A 15,769-nucleotide genomic window follows, 5' to 3' on the forward strand; every position below is an offset into this window, starting at 1 on the left:
TGGATTCATGAGCCCATCTTAGGGTTGATTCTGGGCAAGGGAACTCTGCTGAAGGCCTCACCCCAAACCAAACCTCAATCCTATCTAGCATATACCACTCAAAGTTGTTCTTGAGGAACATGTTAAACAACCTTCTATCTAAGGCAGAAGCCTATCTATACCACAGAAAGAGAGATTTCGATAGCTGACGAGGTGCTTCTTGGAGAAGGACTTAGCCTCTACATCTGCCCAGTGATCCTATGGAAAAGCTCTCCATGTGTATTTGAAAGTAAAGCCTTTCAACCTCCAGGGCCTGTGCTTACCCATCAGGCTGGAGATGGTGAGTACTGGCTCTAGAATGGGCTTGGACAGCTGCTTACCTCATAGTGTAGCCGTCGGACTTTGCTCATGGCTGGAAGACTGGACTGCTTCCCACTGATATTCCGAAACACCTGAAATACCATGAAGCACAGGAACAAAAAGTAGAGGCAGAGGCAGATCCCTGCCACAATGATGAAAGCCATCTGAGCATCCAGTAAAGGAAAGGGTAGATTCACCACGGACACAGATGAGCGAGCATGACACTTTCTGGTCCACAGGTAGTTAGGATAAACTTGGAGCCAACTACTAAAACCTGGCATTCTAAGGGCAGTGAGTGGAGGTGGCAGCAGTTCTTACCCAACAGTTCCATGGAAGGGAAGTTGCTTTCTAAGTCAAATGAGAAAAAAACTGAATTCTGCTTGTAGAAATGCACAGGACGGATTTACCTGAGACCTTATAGGTCAGAATCAACTAGGTGTCTAGGAGATTCAAATGTGTTATGAGTTTGAAAGGCACTACTGTAGTAGATAATGGTTGCTACATACTGATTATGGGAAAGAAAAGCTGCATTCAAGTCATTGGGAGAGGTCAAATAAAGATCCCAATTCCCACATTAGATAGATGGAATCAGAGCTCTAAGAGTCAGAAAACAGTGTGTAAAATGTGGTTGGAAACCACTGGTCTGTCTCTGGGCATTTCTATAAGTAAGACTGGGATGTCCTGGAATGATGGGAAGGGGACCTCTGGAGGGTAGATCGGCTGTAGCCGCCAGGAGCCCTAGTGGGGAGCAGAAAGACACGTGTGAATGGTAGGCACCGGATAGGGCCATATACTTTGAGACTCATTGGGAACACTCCCCTCGGCCCCCACCCCAGGAATAACGATTTATTAAGTTGGCGAGAACCACAGGAACAACATTAGAAACCATACCCAATGTAGGAGAAAAAGACAAAAAGAAAAAGAAAGTGAAGTGTGTGAACGCCGTTGGAGGTGCAACAGAGGGAAGCTTGTCTGCAGGCATGGTCAGCATGTCTTCAAGGCGAGTAGCATGGTGATGGTGTTCTGCCTGTCCACTGAGCTGCTGGTTTCCAGGCTGTCCATGCTGTTCTCCACTCACAGGCAGCAGCTTTTCCTTTGGGGTTGTCCTAATGAGGCAGGCAGCAGCAGCACATCTTTTCAAAGCAACTTAAAACACTCCTCTTAAGCCGCTTCTAGATCATGCCTCTTCCATTTACTGCAGGACCAGGGGGAGGTGGGGTGCTGGCTCTGTGCCCCAGGCAGACATTTCTGATGCTGGTGGTCCTGAGGGCAGCTTGATATTCTCCTCTGGGTCCCCTGGGCCCTTCCAGTTCAGATCAGATGCTTCTGGACCTGGGGCAGCCACACTGATGTCCCTCTACCCCTGTGTAGCCCCTGTCCATATATTGTATGGGGGGGGGGGAGAAAATCAGCCCTGCGGCCCTCCTGCCTCTCCTGCTCAGGGGCTGAGCAGGTCAATTCACTGGGTTGGCCTATGGGGAGTATAGTTGTTGTTGTTGCTGCTGCTGCTGCTGCTGGAGCAGAGGGAGGGCTTGCTGCCCTCAGTCTTCCACTCTGTACCAGTTATGCTGGGTCTCCAGAGGAGACAGGAGAAGCACACCGACCTGGTGCCTTTCCTGCCACCCTCCTGCTGCTGCTGCTTAGCATGCAGGCAGACAGTGGGGTGGCGCACAGGAGCACTGGCTCTCTTGACCTGTACATTCTGGAAGGACTGGTGTACAGGTGAGGGGCAAGGCGGAGGCCCGGGAAGCGGGCGCCTCACCAGGCGGATCAGGTCTTGGCCCTCATCTTGTTGCTCCCTGAGCATGCTGTAGGTTGCCCTCTTATTATTAAATGTTCTGCGTGACAGGGCTGCTCACACCTCCTCTGGGTTAAATCCCATGTATGACACCATGATGCGCAGGATGGTGGGGTCTGGCTGGTTCAGACAGGCTGGCTAGAGCTTGGTGAAGCTGCCTTAATTGGCTTGAGCCAAGGATGGCACATTACTTGCCACACTGATGGCCTCTTCTTTGGATATGCCATCACCAAGTACAACCTCTCCTCTGTTTCTACCTCCTCATAGAGCTTGATGATGTTTGGGCGCTCCACAGACCTAGAAATGTCCACTTTGGTGGCAAAGAGGGGGCTGTCGAATTTGTCGAAGACCTTCACAGTCACCAGGGTGTCTGCGGGCAGGTGCTTGGCCAACTTGATGGGGGCAAAGCCCCCCTCATAGATGGTCCTCAGCACCTGGTAGTGAGCCCTGAGGAGCTCCTTGTCTGAGAAACTGTCCTCAAGGCCCTGATGGGACCTTGCCTCTCTACTGTGTTATCCTACACAGCACCCTAGTGATGCTGTCTAGGGAGAAAATAAATGAACAAATAAAGAAAACAAAACCAAATATAATCAAATATAACAAAGCAGAACAAATGCAATGAAGTGGAACAAAATGGAAAAAATGTAATAAAATACAATGAAATATAATGAAATAAAAGATATAAAATATAGTAGTAGAACAAAATGTAAACAAAGTCTATGATAATAACTATAATAAACACACTAAAATGTAAATATAATAAATGAATAATAAAATATAACTAATAAATATCATGAAAACAAAATCTAATATGTAACTATAGAAGAAATGATAAATAATCAACAAAATGCCTAAATGCTACCTAATTGAAAACAAGTTAAAAAATAGTGAATTAAGAAAATAAGTAAATAATGAAAACAAAATGAAAAACTAAAATAATAGAAGTAAAAGAAACAAAGTAAAAAAGGAAAAAGGAAATGAAATATAAAGTAAAAAATTACAATTAAAACAAACAGAAAAACAAAAAAGACAAAAAAAAATAAACCAAAAGTACAAAAGTCAAAGCCAAATTACAATCCAAATCCAAAAACCCAAAAATCAAAGCCAAATCAACAAACCAAATCCAAAAACCTGAGAAATCACCACGCAACCAACCAACTGAACTCCAGCCTCCCAGCTACTTACAAGAGTCCATCCGTCACCGCCCCCTATATAAACAGCCATGGTTATGACCTCAAATGATGTCAGTGATGTCAGAGCCACCAAGTTACTGGCCTAGAGGACACTTCTTAGATGTGTGTGCTTGGACTGGCCTTTCACTCAGGGCCTGGGCACTGTCCCTTAGCTTTTAGATTCAAAGTTGGTGCTCTACCAGTTGGGCCACAGCCCAAATTCTATCTTCTTGGTGGTTCTTGGGGGATTATGGGCTCAAGGATTTCCAGTCCAGGTTGTTCACAAAGGCAACCTGCTTATTCTTGCAAGACACTTTTGAGCTCATTATAATTTGAGTGCAGTACAAGTTTTTTAGATGGGTATATAGATTGATTGTCAATTGCAATCTAATCAGAGTGTGGGTGCTCTTATCTATAATTCTAGCTGCTTGCAGGGTTAGAATTGGGAAGCTTGCAGTTGGAAGCTAGCTTGGGCAAAATAGTCCGTGAGAGTTCATAGCAAGGGAAGAAGCTGGCATCGTGGTGCATGCCTCTTATCCCAGCTAAGCTGTAGTGAAAAATAGAATGGGATTCAGGCTCTGCCTGCAACAAAAGCAAGTCCTTTTCTCAAAGTCACCAGGACAGATTCAAATGACTGGAGGCTAGACACAGTGTCAGAAGGCTGTCCTTGCCTGTCCTGGTGGGTCTGTCCCTTAGGTGCACATTTCACCAGCCCAGCTGTGCACACCTCTGATCCTGGCAGACTATGGCCTGCAGCATTTTTCTTGGAAAATGTCCCATTAGCTGCTGCTTTAACCCCACTTACATCTCAGACCTACGCCCTGGAACTTTGCCTCTTGGCCCCCCTTTGCTATCCACCCCAACACTTTGCTGCTTACATTTTTTTCCATACTTGTTGCCAGGCACCCTGAGCTTGTTTGCAAACTAGTCCCAAAGGGTCCCTTGGAGTCCTCTACCCTGCCTGAATCCAAACTGCATAGGAAATAGAATCCTCTCAGTTGTTTCTCCAGCCTCTGTCTGGAGGCCACTGCTGCCTCAAGCTAAATTTGGGTGCGTTGTTCTTTCCCACCAGGGGGCCGTGGCTGGGACACTGGGCCTCTCTGACCAACACCCCCACCCCTTGCAGCCCCAGTTTCCACTTCTCATTAACAAAGTGGCTAAGAGCCCTTCTGTCCTAAAGTTGGCTGTGGTCTCCTGCCACAAATCCTGTCTCCTCCTCCCCGCACACATGCCTCGCAGATCTGCCTGAATAGTAAAGGCATGCTAGCTTACGGAGGCAATGGGGGATGTGGATGGGGATCAGTTTGTTTGGACTGCCTGCCTCTCTGCCTGGGAGACTCTTCTCTTCACCCATAATGGATGAGGTGCTATCAATTTGGGTATTTACAACCTAAAAGAAACATTAATGGAGATTCTCTTTTGACGACAAACATACATTTACCACACTGTAGAGTGTAAGATTTTCAGCTACTTGTAAGCAGTGATATCAGGTGGACAGCTAACAAGACACTGGACTCAGGAGTTAGGTTGGGGGAAAAGGGAAAAGCTGTATAGATGTATAATGTAGAATCTAGATGGCTTTTAAGGCCACAGACCTGGCTGAGATCTCCGTTCTGTGCTTCCTCGTCACTACCGAGAGGAGGAAGAGCCATCAAGAGACTGAGGGCTGGGTGTGGTGGTGTTCATCTGTAATTCCAATGCTTGGGAGACTGAAGTATGAAGATTGTGAGTTCAAGCCCAAACTGAGTTACATAGTATAGTCTGCAGCCAGCTTGGCCTACATAGGCAAGAGATAGCTCAAGATAAAAGAGAGAAGCCAGGTGCCTGGCGGTTCATGCCTGTAAGTCTAGCTACTCAGAAGGCTAAGATCTGAGGAGCTACCTGGGCAAAAAAGTCCCCATGAGACTCTTATCTCCAATAAACGACTCAGAAAAAAGCTGGGAGTGGCGCTGTGGCTCAAGTGGTAGAGTGCTAGCATTGAGCACAAAGAGGCTCAGGGACAGAGTCCAGTGGGTTCAAGACCCAGGACCGGCAAAAAATAAAATAAAAAATAATAATAAAAATGAGAGAGACAGAGCTAAAGAGAGAATATACAAATATGAGGCTAGAAGAAAGTAGTGCGATTACTTTTCCTGTGCGCACCCCACCCAATTGTCTTTCTAAGCACAGAGGAGGCAGTTGCAGGAACATTGAGAACACTTTGAGACCCATTTTCAGAGCCCAATCTGAGACTAGCATGAGGTGTGAACGGTGGGCGACAATCTCCAGCCAGTTGATGCTAGAGCAACTCCATCCCAAATTGCCTATTTAACAGTTTGATGAGTGTGAACTTGGTAGGGATATTTCTCTAAGCAGTGTATTTAATGCAGTTTCTCCTATGTTCCTATGACTGATAATAGTACTCTGGAATGATGGGTATGTGGTTTTTTTGTTTCCTTAGACCTCTTCCTGTTGGTGAAAGGACAGAGTAGAATGAGACATGACACTGTAACCAACTGTGCAGCCAATATTTGGGAATGGGAGGGTGGAGGTCCACTCTCATCTTTATGCCACTAACAAACAGATATAAATGTCAGGGCTGAGCATGGAAAGATAGGAGCCATCCAGAAAGAATACAACCCCAGCCCCTCCCCATGCTAGAGGAAAGGCTTTTTCCTCTCAGAGCACTAAACGTATTATTCCAAAAATGCTAAAATATTTAAATCCCGTATCCTTAAAGGGATAAGCTAAGACTGTCACTTCTGCTTTTTGCAGATGACATGGACATAGTTCATGTGACCAACCAGAAGCCTTAGTGCTCCTGTGGAACTAATCACCTTAGCTTTATCTCCACTCAGTCTTGGGAATGAAGTCTTACACACAGGCAACTTCAGAAACTGGCTTTCCCATAAGGGCCCATAGATGAATCCCACCCCCACCCCCAGCCTCAGGGAAAAGCTTGTCACACTCTTCCGCAGTAAACAGTGTGAAAAGATCATTTAGACAGGCAGTGGGTTAATACCAGCAATTCTGATCCCTCTGCCTTAGGGACAGCCTTTAACATCCTCTTTTGGCCTCCTTTCACCAGGGCTTGAAAGCAAGAGGTAATTCTTCTCATTATTTGCCTTAATTGTGCTTTTATCATTGGTAGGGAGATCAAAGCTCTGGCTGAGCACACATGGAGAATATCAACTCAGCATTGGAAATGATCTTGGAGACAAGGCAGCTTTGGGAAGAACTAAAACCCTGCACCCACCAAAGAAGGATACAGCCAGCTCTGTTCCAACATCTGTAGTCCAGATACTATAGAAGGGATTTGTGAGTTGTACTCCTCTATGAAAACAAAAAGAAAAAAAAAGTGAGATGGAAAGACAAGGCGCAATTATGACAAAGGCAAAGAACAGGTCATGACTTATTGTTGCAGCTGGAGGGGTGGGGCCTGTATTTAGATAAGCCTCACAAAGAAAAGGAGTTGGTAGAATGTGCTTTGTAACTATAAAAGACTCAATCTGTGCCATAGCTGACCATGTGAGCATGTCCATTGACTTTATTCCTAAAGCTCCAATCACCATTTTCCTTCCCCAAACTCCTCCCAAAATGATAGAAGAGTAGACAGGGCAATATACATTCCAGCTCTCACAGGTATCTACTCACCTCTCACACATGTCAAATATGAAGAGGCAGAAAGAGCCAATAGCAATTGGTCCAACTTGCTTCCAATACCCTGCAATGTGATTCCGCTCATGCTGATCCTGAGAAAATGCAAATTGGGAAAGGAGATAAAGCCAAGAGAAAAGCAAAGCAATGCTCTAGGTCATCTGGTCATCCAGACAGTGCCTATGGTGCATCAGCACTGAGACCTACCCTCCAGCACTAGAAAAAGAAAAGAAATCTCCGTGTCCCAGCCACTCACTTCTAGGATGAGAAGTGGGGAGGGGGGGGCGTTGCTGGCTCATGAACAAATGATCAATCACAAGGCCCAGCCCCAGGACTCCTACAGGAACAACAAAGAACAGGGTACTCTGGGCCTCTGACCCCAGGCAGGGGGAGCCCTGTGCTGCACAAAATAACACTTCAGAATTAAATTGCTGTGTGGCTAAGAACCTGTGTTTGTAAAGGTGACACGGTCCATAGAGGATGAAGACATTAAGGCATTTAATGTCCAGTGCAGGGGATCACTTCTAAGTAGAAAGATAGACATATTTTCTCCTTGTCTTCATTAAAGCCAGAAATGATTTCCTTTTCCTTCTTCTTTCCTTCCTTCTTCCTTCCTTTCTTCCTTTTTTTAAAATAGCGTTTTACTATGCAGCTCAGGCTGGTCTTAAACTGGGGGTCTACCTTAGCCACCTAGCACAGGGATTCCCAGCATTTGCCTCCATGCCTTGCTTGGGTGATTCCTCATGAAAGAAACGCAAATGCACACAGAGAAATAACATGGAAGAATGAGATGAAGAAACTGGGAAAGGCACAGGACTATCTGAGCCTAGTCTGGGACACAAGTGGAATGCTAATCAGCTCATTCTACCAGGAACTCTTTATGTTCGCCTTGAGGACCAGGTTCCAACTGGTATAGTTATATCTTAGCCAGTCTAAGGATGGCCCCCATTATTACTCATAGGCCCTCAATTTATCTTGAAATAGAATTTGATGTCTATTTAAAGAGGTCAGTGTTCCAGGGTAACAAGTGTCACTAGGGCATTTGGACAAACTGCCAGCTAGAAAGAGCCAGGCCCACATTCTCTGGTGGTGTTCTTGGAAACAGGACATGCACAGCTGAAGCCAAAGAGTGAGAAATAATAATTATCATTAGAATTGTGCATGTAAGCCTGGCACTAGTGGCTCATGACTATAATCCCAGCTACTCAGAAGGCTGAGATGTGAGAATCATGGTTAGAAGCAGCCTGGGCAGAAAAGTCCATGACTCCTATCTCCAATTAAACAGAGAAAAAGCCTCAAGTGGCCCTGTGGCTGAAGAGGTAGAGTGCTAGCCTTGAGCAAAAGGAGCCCAGGGATAATGCTCAGGCATAGAGTTTAAGCCTCAGGACCAGCAATAAAAGAACTGTGCATGTGTTTCTTGTCTCCTAACCTACTCACATTATCTCACTTAATTTTCATAAAAATCCTATACAGAACTAGGTGCAGTGGTTCATCCCTATCATCTCAGCTACTCAGGAGGCAGACAGAAGAAGACCCACAGTCAGGGCCAGCCTGGGTAAAAGTTATCTGAAAAACAAGCAAGGTGTGGTAGAATACACATGCCATTTCAGTTAAGTGGGAAGTATAAGTAGGAGGATCACAGATCAAGGCCAGGGCAATAACTCAGAACCTATCTGAAAAATAAGTAAAGCAAAAAAGGGCTGAAGGTTTGGCTCAAGTAGTAGAGTACCTAGTAGGTATGAAGTCCTGAATTCAATAATTCCCAGGAATTCACATTTTATAGATAAGGAACCTAACATACATTACTTGCTAAGTTCATGTAGCTGATTACTAGATGAAGAAGTGTGAGGCAGAGTTTGACCCTTGAACTCCCACCTGTAACCACTAGCTTCACCTGGCCTCATCCACAGCTGGCAGGAGGTAGAGACAAGTAGGTGTGCCCACACAGAACAGTCCTGGTACAAATGTGTCTCGTTTCCCTGGGGAGCTCTTACCATCATGTGTTCGCCACAGAAGATGATCCAGAAGGAGAGAAGCATTGCGTAGAAGATGCCCTGGCGGATGTCCCCAAACAACAGCATCCAGGTCCAATCGAACCCAATGGAAAACCATTCCACTGGGATATTGATAAAAGTCATTGAGATCCCAAGGGCAAAGATGACTCTAAGATGAAAAGAAGGCAAGAAATCCAAGGTGAGGCAGATTTTGGGAAATCTGAAGCACCTATGGAAGCCTGAGAGTTTACTTATTGGGACAGGGTCATTTCATAGGGAGTTTCCACCTGAGGTGACATCATTACTGAAAGAAGGAGGAACCTAGGCCCTTGAAAGACTATGTGTTATTCTAATACCAACTCTAGTGGTACCAAACTTCTACTGGCATCCCAGTCTCTTCAAGATTAATTTCAAATTCTTGCGACATACGCAAGCTTTTTCATGACCTCGGCCCTCTAGTTCTCAGCTCTCCACCATTTTTGTCTGCTATGTTTTGGCTACCTCTCCTCCTCTACCACTGGTCTCTTAACCAGATAAGATTGAATACATTTGTCCTCTCTTACCTCCTCAGAGTATCATTCACCTAATCATTAAAGACACTTGTTAGTACTAGAAATTATGTAAGTTATGCCAGCACATTTGTTTCAGTAATAAATGATTTTAAACACTTTCATGACCCCAAAAGCTTTCCTTTTGCTTTTTGGCTGTCCACATTATGAGCTACTACTTCTCTATTAAAATACCAATGTTATGCCATTGAATTGTTCACACACCTTAGCACCCCACAAGATACATAAAGTCACTTTCCAGAAATGATTAGACAGCTAAATGAACAGGATTAGTTTTTTTTTTTAACTTGTAGAGATGCATTTAATGGGAGAGCCAGATTAAGAGGCAGTGACTGCTTGAACAGAACCCCAGCAAGAACAGGCCCATGTGGTACATCCTGGGAAGCCAGTGTTTTGTGAGTGCTCAGAAGCAGTTCTTACTTTTCCAAAAGCACTGGGGGTCGGGACATCATGGTGATCCTCCTCCAGTACCACACCATGATGATGAAAATGCTGGGTGTAAGGAAGGTCTTCATGGCAAACCACACTTTGGTGAAGCCTCCATTTTGGTGAATTCCCTAGAGAGAGACCAATCGCAATTGCAAAGGTAAGTACATCCTTTTTTTTTGGTAAATAGATCTTTGTATTATTATTAATATTATTGAGCCATCAAATGCATTTTGGGGACAACGGATTGGGAAGCTTGTCTGCTGGACTCTCAAGATAAAGTGTTTTTATTCACAGAATGTACTACCCTCATATGCCCCTGACCCCTCTGCAACCGTTGTCTTATAGAAATATATATTAAAATGCACAGATGAGTTCACATTCTAGTAAGGGAATGATGAAGAATAAGATCAAAAGGTTTTCTATAGGTTTTGAAACAATGGTGAAGTCCATGTATCTGGTAAGTTGAAATACACACACACACACACACACACACACACACACATATATATGAAAGGAAGGGTGTGTGTGTGTGTGTGTGTGTGTGTGCATACATTTGTGCATATACATTGAAGCACCCTTGAGGAAATATATTTTAAAAAGCCTTAACAATGGTTATTTCTGTAGATGGTAGGCAATTACATACAATTGCTATGCTTTTCTGTGCCTTTACCTATACTTTCTAATATCCAATCTATAATATAGTGTAATTTCCAATCATAATATACTATAATATACTACCTGTACTTTCTGTTTCCAATTTATAAGTGTGTATTTCTTGTATGACTATTTTTAGATATTTGCAAATGTCCTCCACGTTCTACTTTTCCCCCAATTAAGCAAGTAAAATGGGAAGGATCTAAAACACCATTGTTCTCTTTAATATTTGTGCTTTGAACAGTAAAACCTTGTTTTTTACTTTTACCTTGGTATTGTTGTTTTATACAATCACAATCATATCATCACCATACAATCATTATAATGAACTTAAGATATAGGCACAATAGTTATATGGTTTTCCCTTCCTATAACCTCTCACACAAATTAACTCACCTACCATGGATGTGCTGTTATTGCCATTTCTCAGAGGAGACGACTGGGCCAAATGTAGCATACAAATGCTAAAGAGATGGAGTTCCTTTCCAATACACATGTCCAGGAACCAGAGTTTCAGATCCTCTGCCTAGTGGATAAATTTCATTCACTTACCACCAACCGGATATCCTTTATCTCTCCAATCCCAACGTTGATTTTCTTCTTCTCATTCACAGGCAGCCGAATGTTTAGAAGATAGTATTTATGGGCTACAGATCCAATTTCCATGAACGGAAGGACATCACATTCATAGTAGCGGCCCTCATGCTCTGGGGTCTGGAAGAAAAGCAGAGGATCTGATTTGGTCACAACTTCCAAAAGATTGCTTGATTGCTCTCAGGTCAGTCTCATATCACCAAGGTTATATAAAGCTAATGTTTAAAGGTACCCATTAGATGGGCAGGCTATTACCAAGGAGCACTGACTGCATGGTGTCCACTCAGCTACCCAAAAACATTTGAGATAAAACTCTTGGTTTACAATCAGCAGTCTATTCTAACCCTGGACACTTTTCTCAGCTCCCTAGAGCACCACAGCATGGGCTCTGGTCTACCAGGCCTCAGTCACTGGTGACTCCCACGGCTCTGGGGGGCAGCCAACTTTTTAATGTTCTGGAAGAAGCCCTTATTGAACACCATTACACTTTTAGTGAGTAATTATTCTTTTCTTTATGTCAGTCACTGGGTTTGAACTCAGGGTCTGGGTGCTGTCCATAAGCTCTTTTGCTCAACCCTTTACCACTTTGAGCCACGGCTCCATTTCCTCTTTTTTTTTTGTCCAAGACTGGGACTTGAACTTGGTACCTGATGCTTTTTTGCTCATTGGCTAGTACTCTACCAACTGAGCCATGCCTCCAACCCTATGGGTAATTATTTTCATGATGAGGTATAAGAAGCTGAAAATATCATCTTTTTGCTGATCTGACAGGAAAGGAAACATCCCAAAGAGCCCTTGAGATAATGGGAAAGACAGAAATGAAAGAAAGGTAATAATGAAATTAAGTGTTCTACAGATGACCCCCAAACTTCCTAATAGCCCAAGAGATAAGACGGCAGAAAGATACCAAAATTTAGCCAATGAACTGAACTAAACTGACCAACACTAAAGATAGCATTCCCAGTGCATGATGGTAGGTATTAAAGAATAGGGGCATAGCTTATTGGGAAAACAGAATTTGGCTCTATCTCTCTAGACCTCTTGGCTATGTGTCTACTGAGGGCCTGAGGGTAAGATATAAGTATGGCCATGTACGGGCATGAACTTCAGCATGCCATGCACGGGCATGAACTTCAACATGGGGAGGTCTGTGGTCAATGTTGGCTTTATATGCTAGCTGCCATGTTTGATTGACATGGCTAGGTTGAGTGATAGCAGAAGCCAAATTTGTCATTCATAAATCTGAATTAATTCACAGAATCTTCATAAATCATCATAAATTTCAGAGCAAAAGATTCAGAGGAGAAGTGAAAAGGAGGCTACCACTAGCAATGCGAAAGGCTCCTACTTTCTGTGATCTTGATGGGATTACTTCTTGGATAGTCAGAGCTTAAAAGTGCAATCAAATGCCTTTGTGCAGAGACAGAAGCTATTCAAGGCAGGATGGAGAGAGAGAAGGCAAACACCTGGCTTACCTGTTTGAGAACTCATCTTTCCCTGTCCATGCAGACATCACTAATCAGTCATGATAATTTATCCCCTCAAATGTGAGGGCTATTGCCAGACGCTACTAGGTGACTAGTGTTGGCAGATGAGATATAAAAACTAAAAATTCTGTGAAGAGAACTCTGTTCACCTCTGGTGCAGACTGTTTGATTCTTCTTATATAGATGGTTTCTCTTCTTGTACCCGTCTCCCTTCTCTCCCTTCCTATACTTAATAATAGGGGATAGAATTAAGGCTCTATAGGAGCTACTTAAAATATGCTACAGGCTCAGATTCAGTTTAGATTAAGGTAACTTATTGGGCCTAATTAGCCTCTGTAGTAACAACAGGAAGGCTTTTTCTTTTTAAAGTGTGTTTCCAGTCAGGGTCTGATTTTTGCTTACTGAATTGAGAACCTGAGGGAAACAAAAGATATTTAGTCTAATACCATTTGATGTGGGTGTTGGTCAAAATCTCTAATGTAGCAGAATGGGAACTTGAACCTGAGCCTTCCAAGTAAAGTCATTCCACACTGCTGTCTCTTGTTATCTTGGGAAAAGAAGGAATGGCTGCCCTAGATGTGCCCCAAAGAGCAATTGATGGTCATGAAGACATGCTGAGTGATGAGCCACGAGATCCCCTTTCTAGTTCGATTTCCTGTGTGGGTACACCAGGTTACCTCCCCTCATTTGGCCTTGCTTTCCTCCAGGTAAAGCATGAAGTTAAATAAGATGATTTCTGGGGCTCACAGATTCTCCACTGTGGGTCTCTGAGTGTCTTATATTTTCCAGTTTTTATGGGGAGCATTACCACCCAAGAGACAGGTGTAGCTAAGGTTAATATATTTCGAGAGACACATTGACTTCTATGATAGTAAGCTGCCCATGTCATGAAAAAAAAAATCACTGTATCCTGTTTAAGGCTTTTCTTTCTGCACCAAAATTCTAACTCTGTCAATATTTAGGGCATTTAAGAAGAGTCCCCCCCTCTTTCTCTCTTTTCTTCCCTCCCCCACCTCCTCAGTGCTCCCCTAGCTCTGGCACAAGACTGGCTAATTAGGACAAATTACAGCAGGTGGCAACTTGACTTTTTTCCCCCCCACTTCACAATCCACCAGAGACTAAAATGCTTTAAAGCAATTTCTCATTTAATCTTCAGACTCAAGACTAGATTTCATTTCAATCAAAAAACACAGATTTGATGTTTCATTTCCTTCACACCTTTCAAGGTTTAATATCTTTCTTGAAAGGATCAACATATCCTAAAGATAATTAAGCAACTGTCATTAAGAAGCAGTTGCAGGCAAGCACCCTCCTCCTCCTTCTGCTTCTCCTGCCCCTCAGGGTGGAAGGAAGGTGAGAAATTGCATTGCCTTTTCTGAGAATGAAATTCCATATGCAAAAGCCTTCATCTTGAAAGATATAATCAATTTGCAACAGATCTAGAAAGGTTTTAATTATTTCTTTCACAGCATACAAAGTCCTGAAAGTGTTTGGTATTTCTTTTTCCCACTTCCTTTAGTCTGTCTGCCTATTCATCTATCTATCTATCTATCTATCTATCTATCTATCTATCTATCTATCTATCTATCTATCTATCTATCTATCTATCTATCTATCTAGTGTGTGTAAGTGCCTACCAGTACTGGGGCTTGAATTCAGGGCCTCAGGCTCTTGCTTGGCTTTTGCTATTTAAGGCTGATGTTCTACCACTTGAGCCACAACTCAACTTCTGGCTTTTTGCTGGTTAAGAGTCTCACAGACATTTTTGTCCAAGTTGGCTTTGAACCAGGATCTTCAGACTCCTAAGTAGCTAGGATTACAGGTGTAAACCACCCATGCATGACTATATTTTTGTTTGTGGTATTTATTCACTGGGGTTATAAATCTTCTTATCTGAACATTAGCTGTGACAGTACACAATGCTAGGAAACTGAGAAGCAGATTCAAAAACCGAGGAAAGGTTGTTTTGTGCAAGTACTTGAGAAACAACTGTAGCATTTCAACCAGACATTCCTTCTGTTCTTCTGTCCTTAGCAAAGACCTACTTGTGTGCTCTTCTTTTTACAAAGGATAATGAGCAACCCTTGTGGGTCATGCATGCTAGGAAATAAAAGACATGTCTGCAACGTGTGACTAAGTCTTTCCACATACCTGGGGGGGGGAGGGGGAAGCATCAAATGCAAACTCCATCAACTTTGATATCGAGGTATCCTACCTTGGGGGATGTGAAGGTACATTTGAGTTTCCGGGGTACTCGCTCATGGGCCATTTCGGTCCATTCGGCAAACATATCATCACGGTAAGCCAGAGAAACGTCCATGGAAACTTCTGCATTTTCTCCTGCCAGGGAGAGGGTACATGATTCAGAAATGGCTTTTGGAAAGATATTGTGGAAACACTTTAAAAACTTTTACCAGTTTTGCTGTGGAAACTAAGAAGACAAAACAGACATAACCATTCCTAGACACTCCAAACTTGAAGGTAAAAAGTCACAGAATTAAAATCTCACCTGGATGTTGGGCCACTTCCATAACTACTCTTCCAGAATCAAGAGGTACCTATCCCTGGGGATAGGTACCTCGTCCTCTGAGGTAGCTCAAACGCTCAGATTCTGAATCATGGTCAGAAATTATCCTTCTGTAACCTGTACCACTGGTCCAAATTCTGCTCACAGGAGCCACATGGAATTTGAACTTCCACAAAGAGAGTCATAGGTACTTGAATATCACAACTCACTGGCTTGTGTTCTCTCTGCTAAAAATAACCAAGTTTTCCAAGTACCTGCTTTGGTTTAGATATGATTTGAGTGTGTCTTCCCAGAGGTTCATGTGCAGTGTTTGGTCCCCACACAGTGTTGAGATGGTGGATCCTTTAAGAGGTAGGCCCAGGAGATGATCAGGTCACTGGGACTCTACCAATGGATGGATTAATGCTGGTGGTGAACTTTCAGCCTCTCAAACTGCAGGTTAAATAAACCTCTGCTTTATTTGTTACAGTAACAAAAAGCATACTAAAACATGCCTTTTTGGACCCAATTTAAATCCTTTTGGCACTCTCCTTTGGGATCATCTGGTCTGAAAGCTTCCTTCTTAAAATT

At 43.4% G+C, this 15,769-nt stretch overlaps 1 protein-coding gene across 1 annotated transcript in view; it reads right to left on the reverse strand.

Moving 5' to 3' along the window:
• Wls (wntless Wnt ligand secretion mediator) overlaps positions 1-15,769 on the reverse strand; it is a 106,162-nt gene that overhangs the window by 17,683 nt on the left and 72,710 nt on the right. The window contains exons 3-9 of the mRNA XM_013020633.1: positions 14,888-15,012; positions 11,144-11,305; positions 9,929-10,065; positions 8,940-9,108; positions 6,943-7,040; positions 6,558-6,621; positions 360-503 (exon numbers count right to left, since the gene is read on the reverse strand). Coding sequence (XP_012876087.1) covers positions 360-503; positions 6,558-6,621; positions 6,943-7,040; positions 8,940-9,108; positions 9,929-10,065; positions 11,144-11,305; positions 14,888-15,012 — 899 coding nt within the window. The remainder of the gene's footprint in view (positions 1-359; positions 504-6,557; positions 6,622-6,942; positions 7,041-8,939; positions 9,109-9,928; positions 10,066-11,143; positions 11,306-14,887; positions 15,013-15,769) is intronic.

The sequence above is a fragment of the Dipodomys ordii genome, unplaced genomic scaffold (assembly GCF_000151885.1).
Source record: "Dipodomys ordii isolate 6190 unplaced genomic scaffold, Dord_2.0 Scaffold51, whole genome shotgun sequence".
In the NCBI taxonomy this organism is placed as follows: domain Eukaryota; kingdom Metazoa; phylum Chordata; class Mammalia; order Rodentia; family Heteromyidae; genus Dipodomys; species Dipodomys ordii.